This window comes from Phacochoerus africanus, chromosome 2, assembly GCF_016906955.1.
Source record: "Phacochoerus africanus isolate WHEZ1 chromosome 2, ROS_Pafr_v1, whole genome shotgun sequence".
Taxonomy (NCBI): Eukaryota; Metazoa; Chordata; class Mammalia; order Artiodactyla; family Suidae; genus Phacochoerus; species Phacochoerus africanus.
This window is the reverse complement of record NC_062545.1, coordinates 209,902,198-209,927,271: the sequence shown is the minus strand read 5'-3', so window position 1 is coordinate 209,927,271 and position 25,074 is coordinate 209,902,198. Positions and strand designations below refer to the sequence as shown.

The 25,074-nt window shown below is 33.5% G+C and overlaps 1 protein-coding gene across 1 annotated transcript in view; it reads right to left on the bottom strand.

The window, feature by feature from the left end:
• The window catches only part of ZDHHC21 (zinc finger DHHC-type palmitoyltransferase 21), a 65,145-nt gene that overhangs the window by 20,943 nt on the left and 19,128 nt on the right, over positions 1 to 25,074 (bottom strand). Inside the window, 2 exon segments of the mRNA XM_047767630.1 lie at positions 18,324 to 18,462; positions 21,734 to 21,845. Coding sequence (XP_047623586.1) covers positions 18,324 to 18,462; positions 21,734 to 21,845 — 251 coding nt within the window.

Here is a 25,074-nt window from a genome sequence, read left to right as displayed (position 1 = left end):
CTACAACAAACAAACTTCCTATGGTCAGTAAATGTATGAAGAGGGGCTCAATACTAGTAGCTGCTGGAGAAATGCAAATTAAAACACAGTGAAATACTGCTCATCCCCACCAAAACTGTAAACTTTAAGACCACTTGCTATGTGAAATAAGCCAAACAGAGAAAAACAAATACTGTATTATGTTACCATCTATGGAATCTAGAAAAATACAACCAATTAGTGCATATAACAAAAAAATCAGACTTACAGATATAAAAAACAAGCTAGTGGCTACCACTGGAGAGAGGGGAGGGAGGAGGAACAATATAGGAGTAGGTGACTAAGATGTACAAACTTTTAGGTACAAAATAAGCTGTAAGAATATGCTGTACAACAATGAGGAATATAGCCAGTATTTTATAATAACTACAATTGGAGTATACCCTTTAAAATTATGAATCATTATATCGCACACCCATAACTTACATATTATACAGAAACTATACTTTAATAAATAAATAAATAAATAAATAAATAAATAAATAAATAAATAAATAGGTAGATACTTTTTTGTTTGTTTCTGCTTTATACGGCCGCACCCATGGCATATGGAAGTTCCCAGGCTAGGGGTCAAATAGGGGCTACAGCTGCTGGCCTACACCACAGCACAGCAACATGGGACCCAAGCTGCATCTGCGACCGACACCACAGCTCAGGGCAATGCCAGATCCCCGACCCACTGAGTGAGGCCAGGGATCTAACCGCATCCTCATGGATACTAATCAGATTTGTTTCCACTCTGCCACAACAAGAACTCCAGGAGATGCTATTAATATTATGCCCACTGGGGGAAAAAAAGAAGACCTGAAGAAATATTAGTGAGGCTGTCATACAACCTGAAATTATATATTCTACCAATGGGGGTTTTGAATTGATAATACCACTTTGGGAAACTTTAACAGTGTCTAAAGGAACACACACATAACCTTTGAACACCACCACTTTTAGCAGGACATCCAAGTGAAACATGCATGAGTTCAGCAAGAGACATGAACAAGGCTGAATCTGGCAGCATTATTTGTAAAGCCCCAAACTAGAAATAATGTAATGTCTATCAATAGAAAGGACATATAAACAGTTTTGAACATTAAATGAAATACTAGGAATATTTGTAGCAATGTTCCTAGCAATAAAAGTAAATTGAGTCTAATGTAACAAAAAGAATAAATCTTATAAAGATTGCTCAAAGAAGCTTTGCCATCAATGAGCTATATGTTTTTATTTTCGCACATACATATGTATTATAATTTGTAGTATTAAAGGTACAAAAAGAAATTACAATAAAAAGTTGTAGTCCTTAAATATAAAATATTAGAATACTTCTTAATTTTAGAATAGAAAGACAACTCTTAAAATACACATAGCAAAATGAAAAATAAAATTTAGTTATAGACATATGGCCTGTGAAAGGAGAGACAAAGAAGTATCAAGTAAGTTAAAGAAAAGGATATGAGACAGAGGAAAACAAAAAGAGAGAAGAGGCATCAGACTGGCTTTCTGATATCATCAACCACTTTCTTCCTGGACCACTCTGATCCAACCACATCAATCTTTATGCTATTTCTCAAACATATCAAGTAAACTCCCATATCAGGAATAGTACATTTGTGCTTCCTAGCAAAATCTTTCCACAGAAATCATCCACATGTTTACTCTCTCACTTTCTTCAGGTTTCTGTTGAAATGTCACCTTTATCAGAGACCCATGTTTAAGGGCCTATTTGCTTATTTTTCCTTGAACCAAACCACAGGAAATCCCAGTATTCCCTATGGCCTTGGTCTATTTTTTCTACAGTACTTATCTCCATCTGACATTTATGTATGTATACATGTATTTACTGTCTGTCTCTCTCAATAATAAGTTTCTTGAAGATGGGGACTTTTGACTGTTTTGTTCAATGATGAGTCCCTGCAGTGTGGAACTCTCTATAGCTCATGGCAGATGCTCAATAAATATTTATTGAATGAATAAATGAAAATGAGGAAAAAAGCTAGCCAAAAGAGCAGTCTCCTCCCCCAATAGGTGAAGAGGCAGAGTACCACCTGTGAAGACTATTACACACACGTAATAGCAGTGATAACACAGACAAAGAAAAAGTCAGGCACCATGTACACAGACAGACAGATGTGTCACACAAACCAAGAGTGGCAGAGAAGGACACTTACATGAACTAATATTCCCGTATTCCTAACCAGTAAACTTTCAGAATTGTATCATTAAAATTTCAAAATGTTACACAACTCAGGAGCAGTGGTGGCATCACCTCCTGCTGCAAGCTAAATGAAAATAAACCAAGAGTCAGATCTAGCAGACAATTCTTCTAACACTTGGTCTGTGAATTTCCTGAACTCATTTCTTCTAATAATCTTGTCTTCTAATCTCCACCCAAATTCTATAGCTATATCCTCTACCGTTCATTTCCCATCACTGTACTCATAGTATGACTGCATACACACCACCCTCTGAATACCACCTGCTATCTTTCTAGCTAACCCCCTGTAGGCCACCCAGGCTAATAAATTCTCAGCCTCAATGGGACCTCCAATCTGTGCCTCTCCCCATACCTATATTTTCAATACCTCTATTTCACTTCCAACTTGCTGACATCCCACAGTACACTGTTGTAATTTCTTCTACAATATATAAATCATCTAGTTTCTTGAGGCTCTCTTTCACCAGTGTTCCCTGGTTTCACTGGCTGCACCTTCTTAGTCCCCTTTCTGGTTTCTCCTCACCTTTCTGACTGAAAACTTAAAGAGTATCTGGGGCATAGTCAAGACTTCTTTGCTGTCTGTATATACTCACTCCCTAGAAAATCTCCTTTTAGGTCCCATGGCTTTAAATACTATCTTTATACCTAAAGGTCCCAAATTTATCATCTAGTGAGCTCAGACCACTCTACTGAAATCCGTGCTGTATCTGTCTACTTAACACCTCTTCTTGGATGTCAAACAGGCATCTCAAAGTAAACATCCAAAAACTTTTAAGTTTTTCCTAAAACCTACTCTTCTTCCAGGCTTATTCATCTTGGTAAATAGTATCTCTCTATCTCTACTTTTCAGGACATGAAAACTTGACTTGTCACTTTTTATCTCAAACCCCACATCCAAACCATCACCAAATCCTGTTAGCTCTTAAACTATAATACACCACTCCTCAACACTCACCACTCCCCAGATCATCTCGTTTGGACCATATTTTCATAGTCTAGTAACTGGTCTTCCTGATGCCATCACTGTCTCTAAATTTATTCTTCCTTGCAATCAGTTTTCTTTCTAAAATGTAAATCAGTTTGTGTGATTTTGCTCAAAACCCTTCAATAGCTTCCAAAGTCCCAACTGCTAAACACCCTAAGAAAACAAAGTCTCTGCTGCAAGCCAGCCCTCACTGCCCTCAATTCATTTCCTACTATTCTTTCCCTAATTCACTCCACTCAGGATAACCTAGTCTCCTTACTCTTCCTAAAAATACCAAGCATGCTTCCAACTCAGAGTCCTGGCATTGGTTCTCTCCTCTGGCTGGAATGATCTTCCTCCCAATATCAACAACATGCTTAAGTTCCAGGTGTCAATCTCAGAAAGGCCTTCCTTGACTGTATCATCAATCTTTACTTTCTATCCTTTACTCAGCTTTATTACACTTCATAATACTACTCTTGTATACCATATATTTGTTTATTGCTTGTCTCTCCCAATTAGAAGGTAAACTCTTTTCGTAGGAACTTTGTTTTGTTCACTGCTTCATCCTCAGGGGCTAGAACAGGTACCAGCGCACAGAGCAAACACTCAATAAATATTTGTTAACTTGTTTAATGAATTTTCTTCATAATTTGTGAAAATAAATAACTTTCACAAGTAAAATTTTACATGCCAAATATAAACAGTTTATATTAATAAGTAGGAACCAATTTTTATAAACTATTATTTTTAAGTAGTTTTCTGCATCTTTATGAGACTAGTCTGAATATTAACATGTGAGGTATTTGTGATCTTCCTCCTACTGAAGAAATGGTTTCTCAGCTTCAGCACTACTCTGCTTTAGGCTGGGTCGTACTTTGTTGTAAGGGATGTTACCATGCAATAGGGTATTTAGCAGCATCCCTGACCAGTATATGCCAGTAGCACTCTCCCAGTTGTAACAACCAAAAATGTCTCCAGATATCATTATCAATGCCTCTGGGGAGCAGGGGGAGAGGGGAAGTCAGCTAGGAGAGCGGCAAAGCCTCCCTCCTCCCCCTACTGTACTACTGGAAAGGATTTGTTTTCTCTGTTTTTCAAAAATGAAAATAGCTTAGATCACAACTAAGATATCTAACATATACAGATTTGAATTTTCAAAATGGCTAAATAACCTAACTTCACATGCTGAGGTTAGATTCATGTGGAAATTACTCTTGCATAAAGCAAAATCCTACCATATCTATACAGTTATCAGCACTTTTTTAGAATTGGCCTCAGCTTAAGTTTGATCATTATATTAAAAAGTACAGGCAAAGAAGTTACAGGATTATTCTGTACATCCCTCTCTCATCTCTAGCCCCTATGTAAAATGCACTTTTTTCCAATCTTGTTAAATCCTAATGCAAATTAATATCTAATTAAAAAAAAAAAACACTATTTATACCTGACTCATGCCTCTCACTGAGCAGACAGAATTAGACATTAAATTCTGATATAGATATAAATGTAGCTTTCTTAGGGAACAAATGTCACTGGTACTCGAGTGCCAGATTCATGGCTGAGGGTAAAATATTTCAGAAAAATCACTATGTCTGCTTTCCCATATCGTATCTAGAAAAGTTAGAGCAATTCCATAAGAAAAGAAAACATTTTTCTTGCTATATTTACCATTTAATATAGTGCTATACAGTGTGTCATAAAAGTAAAAGACGAGTGAGACAATAAAATTGCTGCCAGGGTTTAACCATTTAAACTTAAAGTGAGCGAAACATTCCTGCAGAGACGTAAAACTGCTAAATCATTATGCTAAGTGCTATAATGTTCATAAATAACTAGCTATATAAAATTTAATGAGGATGTATATTTGGTAGACCTGGTAGTGCAGGGCAAGGTCAAAATCTAGCATGAGGTTTCTTTGTTCCATCTGTCACTAAAAGCACAGGGATATACTGAATACAGAACTGACAACTGTTAGAATAAGAGGGTATTCTTAAACTATTTTTTTTTTCTAAAAATACAAACTAATTATATACCTGACACCATACCTTCCGGGCAGAAAGAAAGAAAGAAAAAGAAAATTTCTAGGATGATACCTCCAATAGCATTTCAAATACAGAGAAATATTCAAATGCACCAAACTACCTTTATACTAGCACTAAAAATAATTTCCATTTCAAACTTATCTTAGTTCCACACTACTCTTGGCTATTCTTGCCAAAAAAATACATATTTCAGCAATTTTATTCATTCAAAATGTCCATAATATATGACCCTATATAAATATTAATGCCTATATTTTAAAAAAATGCAATAAATAACCTAAGTACTCAAGATTCCTTAAGATTGATCATATAAAAAGATTAAACTAAATTACAAAGAGATTTACTGATATTCAAAGCTACCTGCAACCAAGACTTCTGGCTACATCTATTCTTTGTTAGCCAAAAAGCTATGCAAATAATTCTGTGGCATGGTTCTATCTGACATCAAATCCCTAGCAACACATTAGACAGGAGTTAATTGGAATAATAATAATGTACCTTCCTAGCTAAAGAGTTGGCTGAACTGCTAAGCGTTATTTATTTTCCTCTTCTGAATATTGGCAGCATGTCCTTTATTGAAATTCTCTCCATTCCTTCCTTGCTTCTGTCACTCTCCTCATAGCCTTAAATGCAGTTAGTGTATTAGTTTTTGCCCTTCACATAAAATAGGTATAAAATAATCAACTAGAAATTATCTGAATCTACTTCATCTAAAAGCAATTTAAAAGATGTAACTTTAGAACTGTCACAAATGATTACTTGCATAAGCTCCACACTAACAGGTAGGTACAAATTATGTAAGAAAGAAAACAAGCTCTTATTTTCTCACATAGAGAAACAATAAAGAGACAGTATTATCTAATATGTGATTGTCAGCAGCTACATATTTTTAAAAAATATTTTAACCTATTATAACGCTTTTATAAGATATATTTTGACAGTCTTTTATATTAAACTACTAAAAATTAGTTACCTCAATTAAAAATGAAAGCAGCAAAGTATGAATTTATTAATCAGGAGATTCAATAAGCTTTCTCTGAAAAAGCTTTTGTAATGCTTGAGTATTTTTTAATCTTCTAAAAAACTCCCTCAGGGAAAAGTACAAAAAAAGTGGAAGAGCAGCTTGGTACTATAGAAAGAATACTGACTTGGGGAAAGATAGAAATGGGCCCAAATCACACCTCTGCCAAGTAGGGTAATTCTCTGCTTAGAGAAGTTGCTGGACCTTTCTGAATCTCAGTACCTTTTCTGTACAATGGGAATCATACTACTTATCCTCTCAAGGACATTTTAAATGAACTGACATTTTCCACTAATCAAATCTTACAATCAAGTGAAAATCCTAAAATATATGACTAATGAAATAGTCACAGATCAATAAATAATAAATCTTAGAAAGTAAATCCTCTAATTATAAGGATACTTTCCCTCATATTTAATCAAAATGCCATAATTTTCTAACCGAATGGTTTTGGTAAACAACCATCATACAACAAGATCAAGTACATTACTGTGATTTAATAATATACCAAATGACTAGAGATTTGCTTATAAATATTTAAAATAAGTATGTGAAAAATAGTCAAATACAGATCCTTAGGCAAAGAAAAATTTTTTTAATATCCATCCATTTTATTCATTTAAAATGCTACATGATCCCCCAATCTACAGAAATCTTGAAAATTATTTTCATGCCAATAACCATTTAAAGGAAGACATTAGTTTCAAAAGGATTTTAGTAAAAGTTAGCATTATATTGGCATGATAAACACAAATGATAGTCAAACTAATTTGACATTTAAAATATGAAAAACTCCAAATACCTCAAAGCTTATAATCTTTATTGATTTTGGATTGTGCGATTCCAACTAAAAATGTTTAATTTATCCTCATTTATTTAGAAAGACAGCTATTATATTTCTGCAATTTTTCTAGATAATAATTTTTGTCTTAATATTAACAGAATTTTGAGGGGGGTTTTAGTTACTATTTATAAAGAAGATGGTACTACTAATTCATCTTAGGTTTGTAAGCTTTCTTTAGGACAAAACATAGGATATAAATCAATACTTAACAGCATAAAAATAAATCCTTATTTGGGGCACTTATTCATGATGAATAAATTCCTTATTTCTGATACCTCCTATTTCCTCCTTCTCTAACTAAAGTAGTATTTCCTCAAAACTTCACATAGTAAAAACACATAAATCTTTCAAAGTCCATGATAGGTGGATATTTTAAAAGTAAAGATTAAGAAGAAATCTAAAAAGCATTAAGCAAAAAAGTTACTCTCAAAAACAATGGAGCTATTGTAAAGCAATTAAAACAATACAGTAGAGAAAGCACTCCCTTAAAAACAGAAAGCCAAGAGAAGTTAACAAATGGAAGGAAATCAGGGTCCTTTATTTTCCCAGTTCGTGAACAGTCTGCTATTTCTCAACTCTTTCTTTCCAATGTGGTTAACCATTAATGTACCAGTTTTCTACTAAATACAGGTTAAGTGACATCACTGCAAAGTTTTAAAAGTCAGTCCATTTTTTTCTTTTGTTTAATGAATGGACACTTTCATCATTAAAAAAAGAAAAGAAACAAAAACCTAGTAAGAGCTGTTAACACTTTCTTTTCCTATGCAGAGAATAAGCACTCAGCTTTAGAACTTAATACTCGTCTAGAAAAGATACTATACTGCCATCTATCTACCTGAAAGAGTATAGAGAAAAATGCAGACTAAGCTTTCACTTAACTCTGGCTGACAGAAGAATAAACTGTTAAAGTCCATGGTGTACTTTAATTGTACTATTTTCTCCGTAAGAAAGATGCACAGTTATCAGTAATACAGTCTCTAAAGATAATTAGGGATATTTGGGAATCTCCAAACCATATCCCAAACAATGGAAAGAGTAGCAAGGTTTATAAACAAGGTTTCCAGACAACTTTACACACAAAATGAAGAGCTGGATATAGTCTGTTTGTTTGTTTTAGAGAAAAATGAAAGATAAGCAAAGACTTTAAAAAATTGATGCAGCAGGACTGTTTGAAGAATATTCCACTATAAAATATTATTTTTTTAATGCCAAATGGTGACTTTGTACTGAAGTTACTGGTAATTTCCTACTTTTATTAAAAAATACAATAAATGTCATCATAAAAAAAACCTGCCACAATAAGGGCAACTTTCTATTATGTAGCCTAATAAATATTTTCTATAGAGTTCATTAGTAACTTAGAATAAATCTGACTTAAAACCAATATTTCCAATTAACTGCCTCAAGTCTTTTGTTATTTCTTATCCAGCAATGACTTCCTTCATCTCTGCATTTAGTTAATCTCTACTGATACTATAAAGTCCATCGTGAGTCTCATTCTCTACAGCGCAACAGTTTTTTAAACTTACAGCTACAGGAGTATTGTTCTACACAAATCTACAGGATAGTGTTTACATAGTTTATGTATGACATGAGTGTTGTTTCCTGGAGTTGTATAGTCAGGTGATAATGATTGAAACCACTTGGGAAGAAATTTTTGAGCAAAATGTTACTGCCAGTGACACCTATAAGGGAAGAGATTGAATGAGACTAACCCTTCCAATAAGAACACTACTAAAAGCCTGATAAAATCAAATTTATTGATAAATAAAGAGCTCACAGAAGATACTGGGAAATAACCAAATGAGCCAGGACTTAAAGTGTCAAGATTCCAGAAAGGGAAGAAATGCACTAAGGTGAATCCTACAATTTGCACTACTTTTTACCTTAAGGTACTTGCCAATTCATCAGCAGTACTGTATGAAAGGTCAAGTAGAAGTCGAGGCTCAGAGGTTTCTGCAAACTCACAGAGCTGGAGAAACAACAAGGAGAAGGAACAATCCAAAGTAAATACTGAAGTTTCCAGCTGAGAAACTCCTGAAGGCTACATCATAAGAGAAAAGGCCAACTGAAATTGGTCCTTATGAAGATAAAATCCAGTAATTATAAATCCTTATAAAATCTCAATGAACACAGAACATGTCATGTTGGAAGGAACTGTTATATTAAGACCAATGTTCTGTTATTTAAGCCTTAGAAAGATTTATTATACAAATTCTTGATTAGATCAAGATAAACCTTCTCCTATTGACTATCCATAAAAAAAAGTAAATCATATCTTGAAAAAGAAAGCATCAACCAAATCTTCTACAATTAGTCATACATAATGCCTGGTACCTAACAAAACTTATCAGGTATATCAGAAGAAAGGACAAAATACCTGGAAACTAAGGGAGAGAAGAAGAGTCAATAGAAACAGACTCACAAGTAGATCTCTTTACTGAAACCATCAGATATAAACATTAAAATAACTTTGGTTAGAATGTTCAAAAATTTAGATGACCAATGAAGAATTTCACTAGAGATGTGATCTATGGAAAAAATATCAAATGGAAATTCTGACAGTGAAAAATATAACTAAATTAATAAACTCAAAAGAGGAGTCCGACAAGAGATTAAATAGAGCATAATAGTTGATTAGTTAACCAGAAGGGTTAGTAGAAAATATCTAGTCTGAAGCACAAGGGGAAAAACAAAAGAAAAATGCAGAAAAGACTGCAAAAGTTATGTAGTGCAGTGATATCTCATGTGCATGTAATTAGAATCCTAAAAGTACAAGAGAAAAATAAAGTTGGGCAGAAGTAATAGTTCAAGTGACAGAGACCAAGAAATGTCTATAACTTAAGAATGCCAAGTCACAGATTTAAAAAGTTATATAAATTCTCAAAAAGAAACAAATGCAAAGAAAACAACAATGAAACACATCATAAAATAACTCCAAAACACAAAACCAAAAGAAATCATAGGCATTACAGCCCAAGATGGCAACAGAGAAGGCTCCTGTACTCAACTCTTCCCACAAACACAATAAACCTACTGATAAGATTGAAGTAATTCCTTCTGAAAGAAATCCAGAAACTAGCTGAGTGAATCTTATACCTTAGGCACTCTACTACAGAAAATCACCCAATCACAAAGGAACAAAGCAAGAGGAAAAGGAAGGAATAAAGGAATTACAAAAGACACAGAAAACAATTTTCAAAGGGCAAGAGTAAGAACATTACAGTTATTAATAGTATGTATGTAAGCATCTATGAATAATTAAATGTAAATGGATTAAATTCTCTAATCAAAAGACAAAGAATGGCTGAATGGATTTAAAAAAAAAACAAATGAAAAACAAGACATAACTATATAGTGCCTACAAGAGATTCACTTCAGCTTTAAGGACACAGACTGAAAATGAAGGGAAGGAAAAAGTTATTTCATGCAAATGAAAAAAAGAGAAAGCAGAAGTACCTGTAATTATACAGAAAAATATGCTTTAAGCCAAAGACTATAATAAGACACAAAGAAGAGCAATATACAATGATAAAGAAATACTTTCAAAAAGAGGATTGAATAGGGGAGTTCCCATTGTGGCTAAGTGGTAATGAACCAACTAGAATCCATGGGGATGCAGGTTCCGATCCCCGGCCTCACTCAGAAGGTGAAGGATCCGGCATTGCCATGAGCTATACTGTAGGCTGTAGACGCAGCTAGGATCCCTGGCTCCAATTCAACCCCTAGCCTGGGAACCTCCATATGCTGTGGGTGTGGCCCTAAAAAGACAAAAAAAAAAAGAGAGAGAGAATATAATGTTTGTAAATATGATGCATGAAACAAAGGAGCACCTAAGACATAAAACTAATATTAACAGACTTGAGGCGGAAATAGACAGCAACAGAATAATAGTAGGGAAATTTAATACTTTAGTTTCAACAATGGATAGATCATCCAAATAGAAAATCAACAAAGAAACACTGGACTTAAACTATACATTAAACCCAGACAGACTTAACAGATATTTAAAGAACATTCTATCCAAAAGGAGTAAAATACATATTCTTCTCAAGTGCACATGAAACATTATCCAGGGTATATCATGTTAAGCCACAAAACAAATCTTAATAATTTTAAGACTGGAATCATTTCAAGCATCTTTTCCAACAATGGTATGAAACTGGAAATCAATTATAAAAGAAAACTAGAAAATTCACAACTGTGTGATTAAACAACATACTACTGAACAACAATGGAAATCAGAGCAATTGGGCAAGAAAAAAGAAATAAAAGACATCCAGTTAGAAAGAAAGAAGTAAAACTGACACTGTTTTGGAGATAATATGTTATGGCATACAGAATACATAAAGACTCCAAAAAAATGTTACAACAAACAAATGAATTCATAAAGTTCCAGGGTACAAAATTAATATACAAGTATCAGTTGCATTTCCATATACTAATAACAAAAAACCATTAAGAAAACAATCCCATTTTTAACTGTATCAAAAAGAATAAAATACCCAGGAATAAATTTAACCAACAAGTGAAAGATCTGTATAGTGAAAACTATGAGACACTGATGAAAGAAAATGAAGAAGACACCAATAAGTGAAGGTATTCCATGCTCACAGATTAGAAAAATTAAATATTCTTAAAATGTCCATACTACCCAAGAAATCTACAGATTCAATGCAATCAATCCCTATCACAATTTCGGCTGCATTTTCCATAGAAATAGAAAAAACAATCCTAAAATTTGTATGGAACCACAAAAGATCCCAGACAACCAAAGCAATCTAAAGAAAGCTGGAGGCTTTCAAAGTATATTACAAAGCTATAGTAATTAAAATAGTATGATATTGGCATAAAGACACTTGGATCCATGGAACAGAATAGACAGTCCAGGAAAAAACCCACCCTTATATGGTCAATTAATTTATGACAAATGAGGAGTTCCCTTCGTGGCTCAGCAGTTAACAAATCCAACTAGGATCCATGAGAATGCGAGTTTGAGTCCTGGCTTTGCTCAGTGGGTTAAAGACCTGGCGTTGCTGTGAGCTGTGGTGTAGGTTGCAGATGTAGCTTGAATCCTGTGTTGCTATGACTGTGATGCAGGCCAGCAGCTGTAGCTCCTATTAGATCCCTAGTCTGGAACCTCCATATGCTGTGGGTGTGGCCCTAAAAAGTGGAAAAAAAAATGACAGAAGGGCCAAGGATATTCAACAGAAAAAAGATAATCTCTTTAAGAAGTAGTGCTGGCAAAAATTAACTCAAAATTTCTTAAAAGACTTGAACATAAGACAAGACACCATAACACTCCTAGAAGAGAACATTGGCAAAACATTCTGTGACATCAACCTTATAAATGTTTTCTTAGGTCTGTCTCCCAAGGCAAGAGAAATAAAAACAAAAATCAACAAATGGGACCTAATCAAACTTACAAGAATATCAAAGAGCTACATGCACTCCCATATTCACTACAGAATTCACTACAACAGCCAAGAAAGATATGGACGCTACCTAAATATCCTTCAGTAACTGAATGGATTAAAAAAAAAAAGACAGGGAGTTCCCATTGTGGCTCACCGGAAACAAATGTGACTAGCATCCATGACTATGCTCATTGGGTTAAGGATCCAGTGTTGCCGTGACCTGTTCTGTAGGTCGCAGATGTGGCTCAGATCCTGTGTTGCTGTGGCAAAGGCCAGCAGCCAGACCTCTGATTTGACCCCCTAGCCTGGGAATCTCCATATGCAGCGAGTGCGGCCCTAAAAAGACAAAAAAAAAAAAAAGACATTGTATATATACACAATGTAACATTATTCAGCCATGAAATCCTGCTATTTTGACAACATGGTTGTACTTCAATGGGATTATACTAAGTGAAACAAGCCAAATGGTACCACTTATATGTGGAATTTAAAAAAAAAAAAGTTCAACTCATAGAGACTAAGAATAGAAAAGTAGTTGCCAGGGTCTAGGGTTGGAGACAGGTTGGTAAAATAGTACAAATTTTAGCTACAAAATGAATAAGGTTTAAGAATCTAATGTAAAACATAGTGACCATAATTTTAACACCATATTACATAACTTATATTTGCTAAGAGAGTAGAATAAAAGTTCTCATAAAAGAAAAGATTAATATGTAAGGTGATAGATGTGTTAATTAACTAGATAGGGGGAATCCTTTCAAAATATACATGTATCAAATTATCATAATGCACAATTTGAATATTTTATAAATTTCTATGTTAATTATACCTCAACAAAGGTGGATAATATAATTAAATAACCAAATAATAAAAGCAGTCAGAGAAAAGATACACTATTTCAATGAAAGGACAACTAACAACTGAATTTACAAAAGAAATGATGGAAACCATGAGACAAGGAAATTGCATCTTTGAAAACCTGGAAATAACTCCAAACCTCTAATTCTAGGCCATGCAAATAAATGCTTCAAAAATGAAGAGAAATAAAGACATTTTTAGGTAAACCCAAAGTGGAAGAGTTATGTTCCAGTATTCTTCCATCAAGAAGCAGAAAAAATACTCTCAGAAAGAAGCTTAGAAACTTATGAGGAGACGAAGGACCAGAAAAAGCATCAATGTGAGGGTAACTCTAAATGAATACTGACTTCATATGACATATGCATTATAACACATAATATATAAATGATAACAATTATGTCATGAGTTTTAGTTCTACATCTGTTTTATGACCCCACAATACCAAAAATGATGATGCTAAGAAGGGTTCTAAGGCCATTACATTCATTATCTCAGCAATGGTTAAAGTACCAACATACAGTAAACTTAAAAAAAAAAAAAGGTAAGTATGTTTTGATCCCTGGGAAAATTATTTAAAAAAGAATAAAAGAAGAAATTCCAGAGTCTCCATTGTGGCTCAGCGGTTAATGAACCCGACTACGATCCATGAGGATGCAGGTTCGATCCCTGGCTTCCCTCAGTGGGTTAAGGATCCAGCATTACCGTGAGCTGTGGTGCAGGTCGCAGATGCAGTTCGGATCTGGGGTTGCTATGGCTGTGGTACAGGCCAGCAGGCATACCTCTGATTCGACCCCTAGCCTGGGAACCTCCATATGCCTTGGGGGTGGCCCTGAAAAGCAAAAAAGAAAAAAAAAGAAGAAATTCCATCAGAAGGGATAAATCAGAATTTTTTTAAATTGAAAATTCCAAAGAAAGGAGAAAAAAATAACGAACAGATGGGTCAAGTAGAAAACAAATAGTAAAATGACAGGATTAATATCAGTCACAGTAAATAAAAATGGACTACCAATTAGCAGACAAAGATTATCCAACTAGACTTAAAAAAAAAAAATTTGGTGTCTGTAAGACACATATCAAGACATAACTGAGAAAGGTTGAAAGTAAAAAGACAGAAAATGATATACCATGAAAATACTAACCGAAAGAAAGATGATATAGCTAAATTAGTAACAGAAAGAAAACACTTTATGGCAAAAACAACTACAGATAAAGAAGTATAATTTATAATAATACAAGAGTCAACTCAATAAAGCAATATTAGAATTCTAAGACTGTATGAACCTGGTAATACAGCCTTAAATTATCAACATCTACATCAGTGCAATAATTAGAGTTCATGTCAATGAATACTAAGTGCTACTGAACATTCATTTTGCTTTAGATCCTTAGAATATTTGGGGCTATATAAATAATAAAATATTTTTTCCAGGTTTAGCTGTAATTCTTTTCCTAGAATTTAGCTTTACTAACTTTAAGTATGTTAGTGACACCAATAATAAACACACTATTTTTATGTCTTTAAATTAGTCAAACAAAATAGTATTTTTTTTTACACTGGATAACATTATGGTAAAGTTCTCCTCCCCACATACCAAACTTGAAAATACATGAATAAATTCATTCAGAAAATTTATCATAAACAAGGTTAAAACACATTAGACTACCCAATAGGATGGCAAATCATCTCAGAAATGTCAAAACCCCTTTGGGTTTCAATTTCATTATATCTAAAATGAAGGTAATTATAAAAACATCCTACTTTAAACAAAAGAATACTCTAAGACTTGAACAATTCCTGCTCAGCATTACTAGGTAAAAGATCTCTGTTGGGTCCGTAGAACTATTTGTAATTTACTGCTTGTTACCAAAGTGGCTCCATAACTAAAATGATACAGCTAACTATTTGATTTTCATTTGGTAATCCCACTAACCATTATCATGATTGTTTTTTTTAATTAAAAATCACCAATATTGCCTCTGCAAGTGATTGCTCTAGGGAAAATTGAGTTTGAATTTTCAAAACCCAACTTTTACTCACTTTTCACATTTTCTTCCTAGATTTTAAATCTTTTAATAAACATTTACTATACAACTAGTCTTTTGTCATCATTCAGTATGCATATAGATATATGCCTTTGTCAGGAGTTCTGTTAAGGCCCAACAGTTAACAAAACTGACTAGTATCCATGGGGACTCAGGTCCCATCCCTGACCTCGCTCAATGGGTTAAGGATCCAGCGTTGCAATGAGCTGTGGTGTAGGTTGCAGACACAGCTCGGATCTGACATTGCTGTGACTGTGGCATAGGCCAGAAGCTGTAGCTCCAATTCAGCCCCTAGCCTGGGAACCTCCATATACTGTGGGGTGGCCCTAAAAAGACAAAATATATGCCTTTATCTATATTTCTAAGTATTAAAATAGTATTACCTAAAATCAGTTTTTCGATTTAAAAGAAGTTATCTTTCCTCTAATCTACAGTAATTTTTCCAGAGTTTTTACCTTTCACTTGGAGAGATATCAGTTTATAATTTGTTATGTCTAAATCCTTCTGTTAAATACTACCACTATATTCTCATTTGAGTATTTGAATTTCTTTAGTCTGTCATCAATCTCTAGTAATACTGTTGAGTAAGTCTCTAAATTTTACATAAAAGTTAAATGGCCAAAGAAAAATTGTTCTCTCCTTCTGCGTGCTTTCATTAAAATTAAATAACATAAATTGAGAGTCTATTATCAAGTACTTTTATATGTGTTATCTCATTTAATCTCATTACTATCTACATTTTTCAGAAGCAGACATTGCAGTTCAGAAAGGTTAAGCAATGTGTCAAAGGTTATACTTAAAATAAAAGCCAAGACTTAATCCTAGGTATCTGTTTAAAAAAATCAAGAGCTTTCCACTACCAGAGTTTAGTAAATGCAACATAAAGAGCCTGAGACTTAATATGTTAGGTTTTTGGACCATATACCTCTGTCACAACTACTCAACTCTGCTATGGTAGCACAAAAGCAATGGTAAACAATATGCAAACAAATCAGAATACTGTGTTTCAGGTAAAATTTTATTAATAAAAACAACTAGAGGGTCAAATTTAATGCAATGCCCATGGTTTGCCAATCCCTCTACTACACTACAATGCATTCCTTCCTAGAGAAACTCTACCAGCTTTTTATTAATGCTACTAAATTTTAGCTCTCAACTTTTAAAACATTATGAACTTAATCTTACCAGTAAATGTTATTCAAATACTTTTCTTATTAGGCTCAATCTATCTGAAACAAGATACTCTTGGGACAATATGTATAACCTTTCATATATTCTAACTACAATATCAATTATATCAGAAATTAATCTATAAATATGATGAAATATTTCTAAAAACTATAGTACTAACATGCACTAAATTACCAGTGTGATAATGTCAAACACCTATATTTAAAGCTCTGTCTCCCTTTTGAACTTTTTTCAGTTATTAGTAACTAATTTTAATTGTTCACTCACAACAAAGCCCCACTGATATATGCAACCAAGCAACAACAAATATCCTCTTTAAATTATACAAAATGAGCATGTGTACAAAAAAAACTGAAGTACAGAGAATTTAAAGACCTTCTTTCAATTGCTCTCTTATTGCAAAATCTAATTGTATATAGCACCACTGAACTTGTTATTTCTGATATACAAGATTTAAACAGTATAAAATGACATAAATAGGAAAGAAAAACACCTTTCTCCATCAGGGATTCTATTCCTTCTTCCCTACTTTGCTTCCTCTCACACACACTTGCACACTGGGGCATATTCTCTCTGTCACACACACGCACGCACATAGAAGGCATTTTAAAAACACAATCTCAGTCCAAATGACACACAGGATCAGGTACAAATACCAGTTCTGCACACAAAACATACAAGATAAGATTGAGAAAACACAAAATCAGGTTCAAATCCCAGCTCCAAACTAAAATCAGTTGAATAACTTCCTAGCTTTGTACTTTCAGTAAGTAGTTATATAACCTCTCTTAGCATGTTTCCTCATCTATAAAAATGGTGGGAAAATCAGACCCACCTCCAGTGGTTGATGTGGGCATTTATGTAAGAATTAAAATTACACTCCCACAGCACAGGGCTGATATAGAATCAAGACTTAACTCCTACTACTGCTATTACCACCACCATCACCACTAACACCACCAACTGGGGCAAGTCATTAATATCTAGTGTAGTTCCTCTACAAATGGGAAACTCATTGCCTCAAATGGTATATATAATAATAACTTTTTCAGACATCCTGAAAATTCATTTCATCACTCCTGTTAAAAATCAGAGGAGGAGTTTCTGCTGTGGTGCTACAGAATTGGTGGCATCTCTGCAGCACCAGGATTCAGGATTGATCCCCAGCCCCATAGAGCAGGTTAAAGGATAGGCATTGCTGCAGCTGCAGCATAGGTCACAACTACAGCTCGGATCTGATCCCTGGCCTGGGAATTCCATGTGCTGTGGAGTGGCCAAAAAAAAAAAAAAAAAAAAAGGAGTCAGGGAAAAAAGTCCTTTCTCTCAAGAATTTAATGTTCCTTTTTAAATTTAAAAATTAAACAAATCTATTTTTATTCCTGAAAAGAAATAAGAAATTAATATTTTCACTTTGTTTTTCATTATTGCAGATATGTGTAAATGAAAAATACATATGTGAAAAAAATCTAATATGTTGCTTTTTAAATAACTCAACACCAATAATCATAAAGATTTGCTTAAAGGGAATATCAGAATAGGGTCCAATTTTTCAATTCCAGTATATTTTTAAATGCACCAAATTGAGGTTTTTGTTGTTTTTGTTTTCTATTTTCTGCACTTAAAAGCACCACATGTTAATCACTGTATGCTGCAGTCGCTCTAACATTAGTGGATATAAACATTTCTTACCAAGTTACGCTTTTTTAGTGGAAGAAAGTAATAATAGTGGCAGAAAGAAAACATCAGTGCGTAGCAAGTAAGAAGTTCAGTGTAGAAACACAACTGCAGAAAAAGCCAATGATTATCTTCACCAACACAATTGTTAATCCTGAAGGGAAAAAAAGGAAAAAGAAAAAATATTTTACATTTTATAAGATGTTAATTTTAGGATAGTAAAACTAGGGATAAAGACAAACAATTTCATATGTGCTAACTTCATGGGGGTGAGCTAAAGCCACTCAAACCTAAAGGCAAAAAGTACATAAGAAAGATATGTAAAGCACATTTGTAAAGTCCATTCTACTTTTCAAAGAAGTCCACATATGTGATCTCCCTTCACTCGACAACAACCCAGTGAGGCAGGAAGAACAGATGGCAGTCTTCTTGCTTCACTGATACAAAAAAAAGGAACAAAGGAGTTAGGACACTTGCCAGAGGATGTACAATCAGGAGAGAGTGTGGTCAAGAGAACGAGAACCCTCTTCTACACACTGTTCTTCCTCTATAGCAGTCTAGCTCTGGAGACCAACTGGAAAGATTTGAAGTAAAAAAACTTCAACCTGCCACTCTGACATACTGCTAAGCATTCACATTTTTTCCCCTTACTTTTAAAATCTAACCTTGGTTGCTGAAAATAAAACACATATTCAAAAGTATTTACAAGTTTTTAGAGCTACATTTCTACCAGTATAACAGCGAACCATAACTAGGAAAAAGGATTAATATTATAATCCCAAATTTTCAATGCTAATGCAAGCTAAGTATTTTCTTGTTCCAAAATTTTTACTGGATCTAGATTTTCAAAATATTTTAAATTCCAGCAGAAAACTCTAGTTCAAAACTATAAATTACCTTTCACAAATGTTTTCATCTCAATATAGCATTATATTGCCATTTCTTGAAAATAAGTAAATAAGAGGGTCAAATTCCTAACTTAAATTGTTTTAAAGGTACATCATTTAACTATTTAAAAAAATTGGTTAATAACTGAACAGAAAAACTTAGGCATTTCTTAGACTACAGAGCTCACGCTTTATAAAGAAGTAAACCTCCTGTGTTTTGTTTTCTGCAAGCAGGGCTATCAGAGAAGGATGCTTCTGCATGCACTCAAAAATACCCTTCAACAGTTGTTGCTTGAAAGATGACTTATCCTTGTCCCATCCTTCCTATAACCCCACCCCCCAAATCTGAGAAATAATTGCTCTAATTCTGGCATTTTTCTTAACCAGAGAACTTTAAGAAACAATGAGATAATCTACATGTAAGAGCTCTTTTGGTAACAAACTCCTTAGCAAGAGCGATCACAACTAGAAACAGAGGAAGTCTTGAGGTAATCAAAGAACTAACCTCCAAATCTACAGCTCTTAAGAAAGCAGCTACTGAAAATTACAGAAATTCTCCTCGCTTCTAGTTTACACTGCAACTAGTTTACTCCTCTCTCTGAACATCTCGGCAATGCTCTATCAGGGAATTCAATCACATAAACCCCTGAATCTACTACAGCTCCTGGTCTAACCTCCATTCTCCTTCCCACCAATGTTCTGAGAAGATGACTAAAACTGCGGAAGCACAAGGCCTAGGAACAGAGATCTCACCCCAATCTTAAAATTCTGGTTAAACAGTGCTTTATTTTGGTCATCAAGTTAGTCTTTATTCCTTAAAAATAAGTAAATAAATACTATTGCTCATCTATACAGTATCAAAACATTTCTTTGTTATTTTTTAAGCTTAAACTATTGCATTCATTTAAAAGGAAGTAGCACTACCCAACGGATTTTCATGAACTCTTACTATATTTTTTATTAAAGTAGTTGATTTATCACTAACTATATTTTAAGTCCATAAAATTGAGTTTTTCAGTATGATTACCACTTACCTGAATACATGCTTTACCTAGCATTTTTTTAAATTAATTTTTTATTTTTATTTTTTTGTCTTTCATCTTTTGTCTTTTTAGGGCCACACCTGCGGCATATGGAGGTTCTCAGGCTAGGGGTCCAATCGGAGCTGTTGCTGCCGGCCTATGCTAGAGCCACAGCAATGCCAGATCAGAGCCACGTCTGTGACCTACACCACAGCTCATGGCAAAGCCGGATCCTTAACCCACTGAGTGAGGCAAAATCAAACCCACAACCTCATGGTTCCTAGTCGGATTCTTCACTGTACCACGATGGGAACTCCTAGCTTTTTAATAACTATTACTATTAAACTTGTAAAGAGATCACTGACTAAAATCATTTGAGAATTAATATGTTTACATTTAAGGCACATTTTTTAAATACCAACTGTTATGTTACACACTATACTATACTACTGACAGAATTTTACACTTTTTTTACATAGTAACGAAGTACTTTGATTTTTTCTTAATCGTAGGACATTACTTTCTATTTAAACAATTTATAATACAAACTAAATTTCCACTAAAAGTTGGCTAATAATAACTTGTGCTATCAAAAATAAGGGAAATTCTAAATTGACTAGTATTACTAGGCAAAGCTAAACTCTACCCTTCAGTCGACCTTAGATAAATGCAATTATAAATTTAAGAAGATCGTTATGGAGTTAGTATATATGCATGCATGTGTGTACAAACAAAAATATATATGTATATAGATATATTTATAAAGTGCTACACCATACTAGTTTAAATATTTATACAGAAATCCCATGCTAGGAAAACAGAATTAAATACAATATCTTGTTCACAGATTTTTGTGACAGCTTTGAAATGAGATACAATGCAGAACTCTCACAGCATTTGTTTTCAAAAATTCTATTTTGCAACTGAACATTTTCTTTAAATATTGCAAGAGAGCCACCTATTGGCCAAAAATGTTCAGTAGAATGAGCCTACTACCACTTTTATACATTCAGCCAGCATGTAATGTTAATAACAATATCCAATATATAACCCTGAAAATGGCTGAAAGGAGGTGAAATGAGTTATAAGGGTATGAGAATTGTGTTACTCTTCAGTTAAAAAACTGGAAGAGAAATACAATGAGATGTACACGGTTTATTACAGTTACAAACAATAACAGCTACTATATTTATATTTAAGTACTTTTTATGCATCAGATACCGTACTAAATGTTTTACATACACTGCTTCATCTAATAAAATCACCTTAGTTTTATGGTATATTTAGGTGCGTGTGAATTCTCAGTTTTCTGGTCAAATATCTCCTTTTAGAAAATATAGGATCTCTGGAATAATGACTTGGGAGTTGATCGAACCACATGATCAAATAAAGCTATCCTTAATAAAAGATTTTTTAACTGTATAACTTTGATATAAACTTGCTTTAAATCTGCTAAGTACTAAGATATATTTTTACTACCTTTTTTTTCCCTAAAGGTGAATTATTAGTTCCTTACCATGGACAGTGATGATCCATTCTCCTTACACAGTGGCCACAGCGGCTGCAGTGATGGGAACGCTTTGGTCTCATCAAATTACACTTGTTACACAATTCCCAGAACTCCCTTTCTAGAGAAGGAAATTAAAATCCATTTAATAAAGGTACATGAGTAATGCTGAAATTTAGCAACAAGTATTCAGAAGAGTTTATAGGAATTATTTGATACTGTGTTGAAATCTCCAGTGTAAATGATTGCCATAAATGTTGCTGCTCTAGTCTATGCATGTTTTACTATATATGTTTCTAATTTTAAACACTATAAAAATAAGATACTATTAAGAGTTAAACTAAGGGATAGAAAACAATATATTTAAGTATATGCTCTAAGTAAAATTTAATGACAAAACCCTCAGGAACAATTAAATTATTATATTAAAATAGAATTTTATTTAATACTATTTTATTTAATAGAATTTTACTTAATTTTGTTTATTTTAAACAAATTAATTTCTAGAAATGTAATATCTAAGGGCTCTAAAGAAAAAATAATGGTGAGTATTGATTTTATAGATTACCAAGTTAAAATCAATCATATAATATCAGAAAAAAGAGATTGTATCCCCCCAAACTCACCATACAAAACCATTTTATTTATTTATTATTTATTGTCTCTCTGCCATTTCTTGGGTTGCTCCTGCAGCATATGGAGATTCCCAGGCTAGAGGTCGAATCGGAGCTGCACCTGCTGGCTTACACCACAGCCACAGCAATGTGGGATCCGAGCCGCATCTGGGACCTACACCACAGTTCACGGCAACACCAGATCCTTAACCCACTGAGCAAGACCAGGGATCAAACCGGTAACCTCATGGTTCCTAGGTGGATTCGTTAACCACTGCCACAACGGGAACTCCCAAAACCATTTTTTTTAATATCAGTAACTTCATTTGGGAATGTTATGAGGGAGGGTTGCAAAAAGATTTCAGATGGGCTAAAGAGGTATTAGAATAGTTTGAGAAATGAAGAAGATTATGAGAAATTGCTATTTAACCGAAATAAAAGAGTTCTTTACAAAGCTCTACCCTACCACCAAAAAGCAATTTCCTCTAGTATGTTGGGAAAGAGTATGAATTAAGCTAAAAGTATGAAGTTTAAAGAAAGGGAAAATCACTTGTTTTCATTATAAACTGATCTAATTAGATCCATAAAAACTATATGGGATAGTCATCTACCAAGACAAGGTAACTGCTTTATTATACAGAACATATCTTTTTAGTATTTCTTGAAATGGAATTTTACTTTTGCAAAACTCTTAAATCTCATACAATTTATGGAAAACTACACCCTAACCCTGTTAAAGGTATGGGTATAGTAAAATTAGCCTAACTCCCATTCTCAGAGTGAATATAGAGACCTAGCACACAGTAGGGGTCATTAAATCCTTGATTAGTATGAAAAGCCTAAGTTTTTTTTAAGTGAAACATTCCAAATATAAGTAACAGAAGATAATAGTGGGTAGTATTCAATTTTCTAAAGACACCCTATTTTAATTTCATTATTTTAAGTTTAATGGCCATTCTAATATGTTGGAGTTTTATAGCAAAGTGTTGGAAAAATACTCTTCTATAAATGCCTCTGAAGAAATCAATAAATTATGAGTAAAAGGTATATAAATTGTTCAAATAAAATGAAAGTTGAGATATTATCTTTTACATTTATTTTTTCATTTTAAAATAAAAGCATCTTCCATTTCTTACTTACAATTCTTATTTTAATGAAAACATGTGAGAGAGCAACAATATTAAAGCTTAACTTATGTACAGTCAAACTATTATACTTTGTTAGTGAACTAGAATTTCATTTTATATGTAGCATAATACAATGTCACAAACATATCACTTTTTTTCCTCACTTAAGCTAAATGCTCCCAAATATCCCAATGTTAAAACTTTGATTTTACATATTGCAAGGAACAGTCAGGAAGGAGACTCTCTTGAATGAACTTACTTTCATTAAAGGCCAACATAAAAACTTTATGTTCTTAAAACTAGCCCCTTCAAACATAAATAGGGTATTCACTATTGGCAATTTCATCATATAATATTCCAAAGAATAAGTTATTTCATACTTAAGATGTTGTATCCTCAGAAAAGAGAGCATTTGGCTACAGTCAGAGAAAGCCTGTAACTCATCCTCTAGTCTAATCCGGACAGGCAAATTACAGTCCATAGGCAAATCCAGGATACCACCTAATTTTGTGTGACCTTTGAGCCAAGAATGTTTTTTACAGTTTTAAATGATTAAAAATAATAATGATTAAAAACAATAACTTGTTACATGTAAAAATCTTGGAATTTAAATTTCAATGTCCATAAAGTTTACCCATTCATTTACATATTATCTATATATGCTTTTTTTATGCTACAATGATATAGCAAGGAAGCTGTGACATAGATTTGATCCATAAAACTAAAAATATTTACTATCTGGTCCTTTACAGTACAGAAGAATTTGCTGACCTATGGTCTGGACCATAAACTTGTTCAGAGAGTTTGAGCCATTTAAGGCTCAATTGAAGATTATAAGAATCTTGAGATGAACATACTATGAAAACGCACATTTTCACACACATGCACAAACACACACACACATTTATGTGTTTAGAGAACAAAGAAAAAAATCACTACTTTTAAAATCCAGAAATGTAATTAAAATATCATCTATGTTTCTGCCTTGCAGAACAAGAGAAAAAGCCATCCATTTTAACCTACCCCATATATCTATAAGCCATCTCTCAGTCTTTTCCCTTTTCTCTTCTTCAGGGTTTATTCATGTCCAAATAGGACCCTGGTGACAGATGTATTCTAATGTCTGATGACTACCTGTAAGACTTTTATACTATCTACCTAACCAAATAAAATAAAAACCTATGGCAGACAGACTCCAAATGCTAATTTATGATAGCTATAGAAAATTAAAAATTAACAGATACAGCTTTCAAAGGACAGAAAAAAATCAAAACTTAAATCAAAGAAAAAAGGAAAACAAACTCCATAAATAACAGACACTCTTTAATGTAAGGTAAACAGCATCATATTGTTTAGCAAGAGACCCTTATTAATGCTGTAAATACATGGAAGAATACAAAGCAAGATTTGGTTTGGTTTAGTTTATTCTTCAAAAAGCATAGAATTACCTTCTATTTGAGTTCTTAAAAGACTCTCATATAAGGGGGCCTTCTCTCAATTACTATATATATTTCAAACACAAGTAATGTTTTGAGGAGGAAAATGTAACTTGAAACAACAAAAATCAATACAATGTCTGGGTCTTAATAGAGATTTCCTCACCGGATCA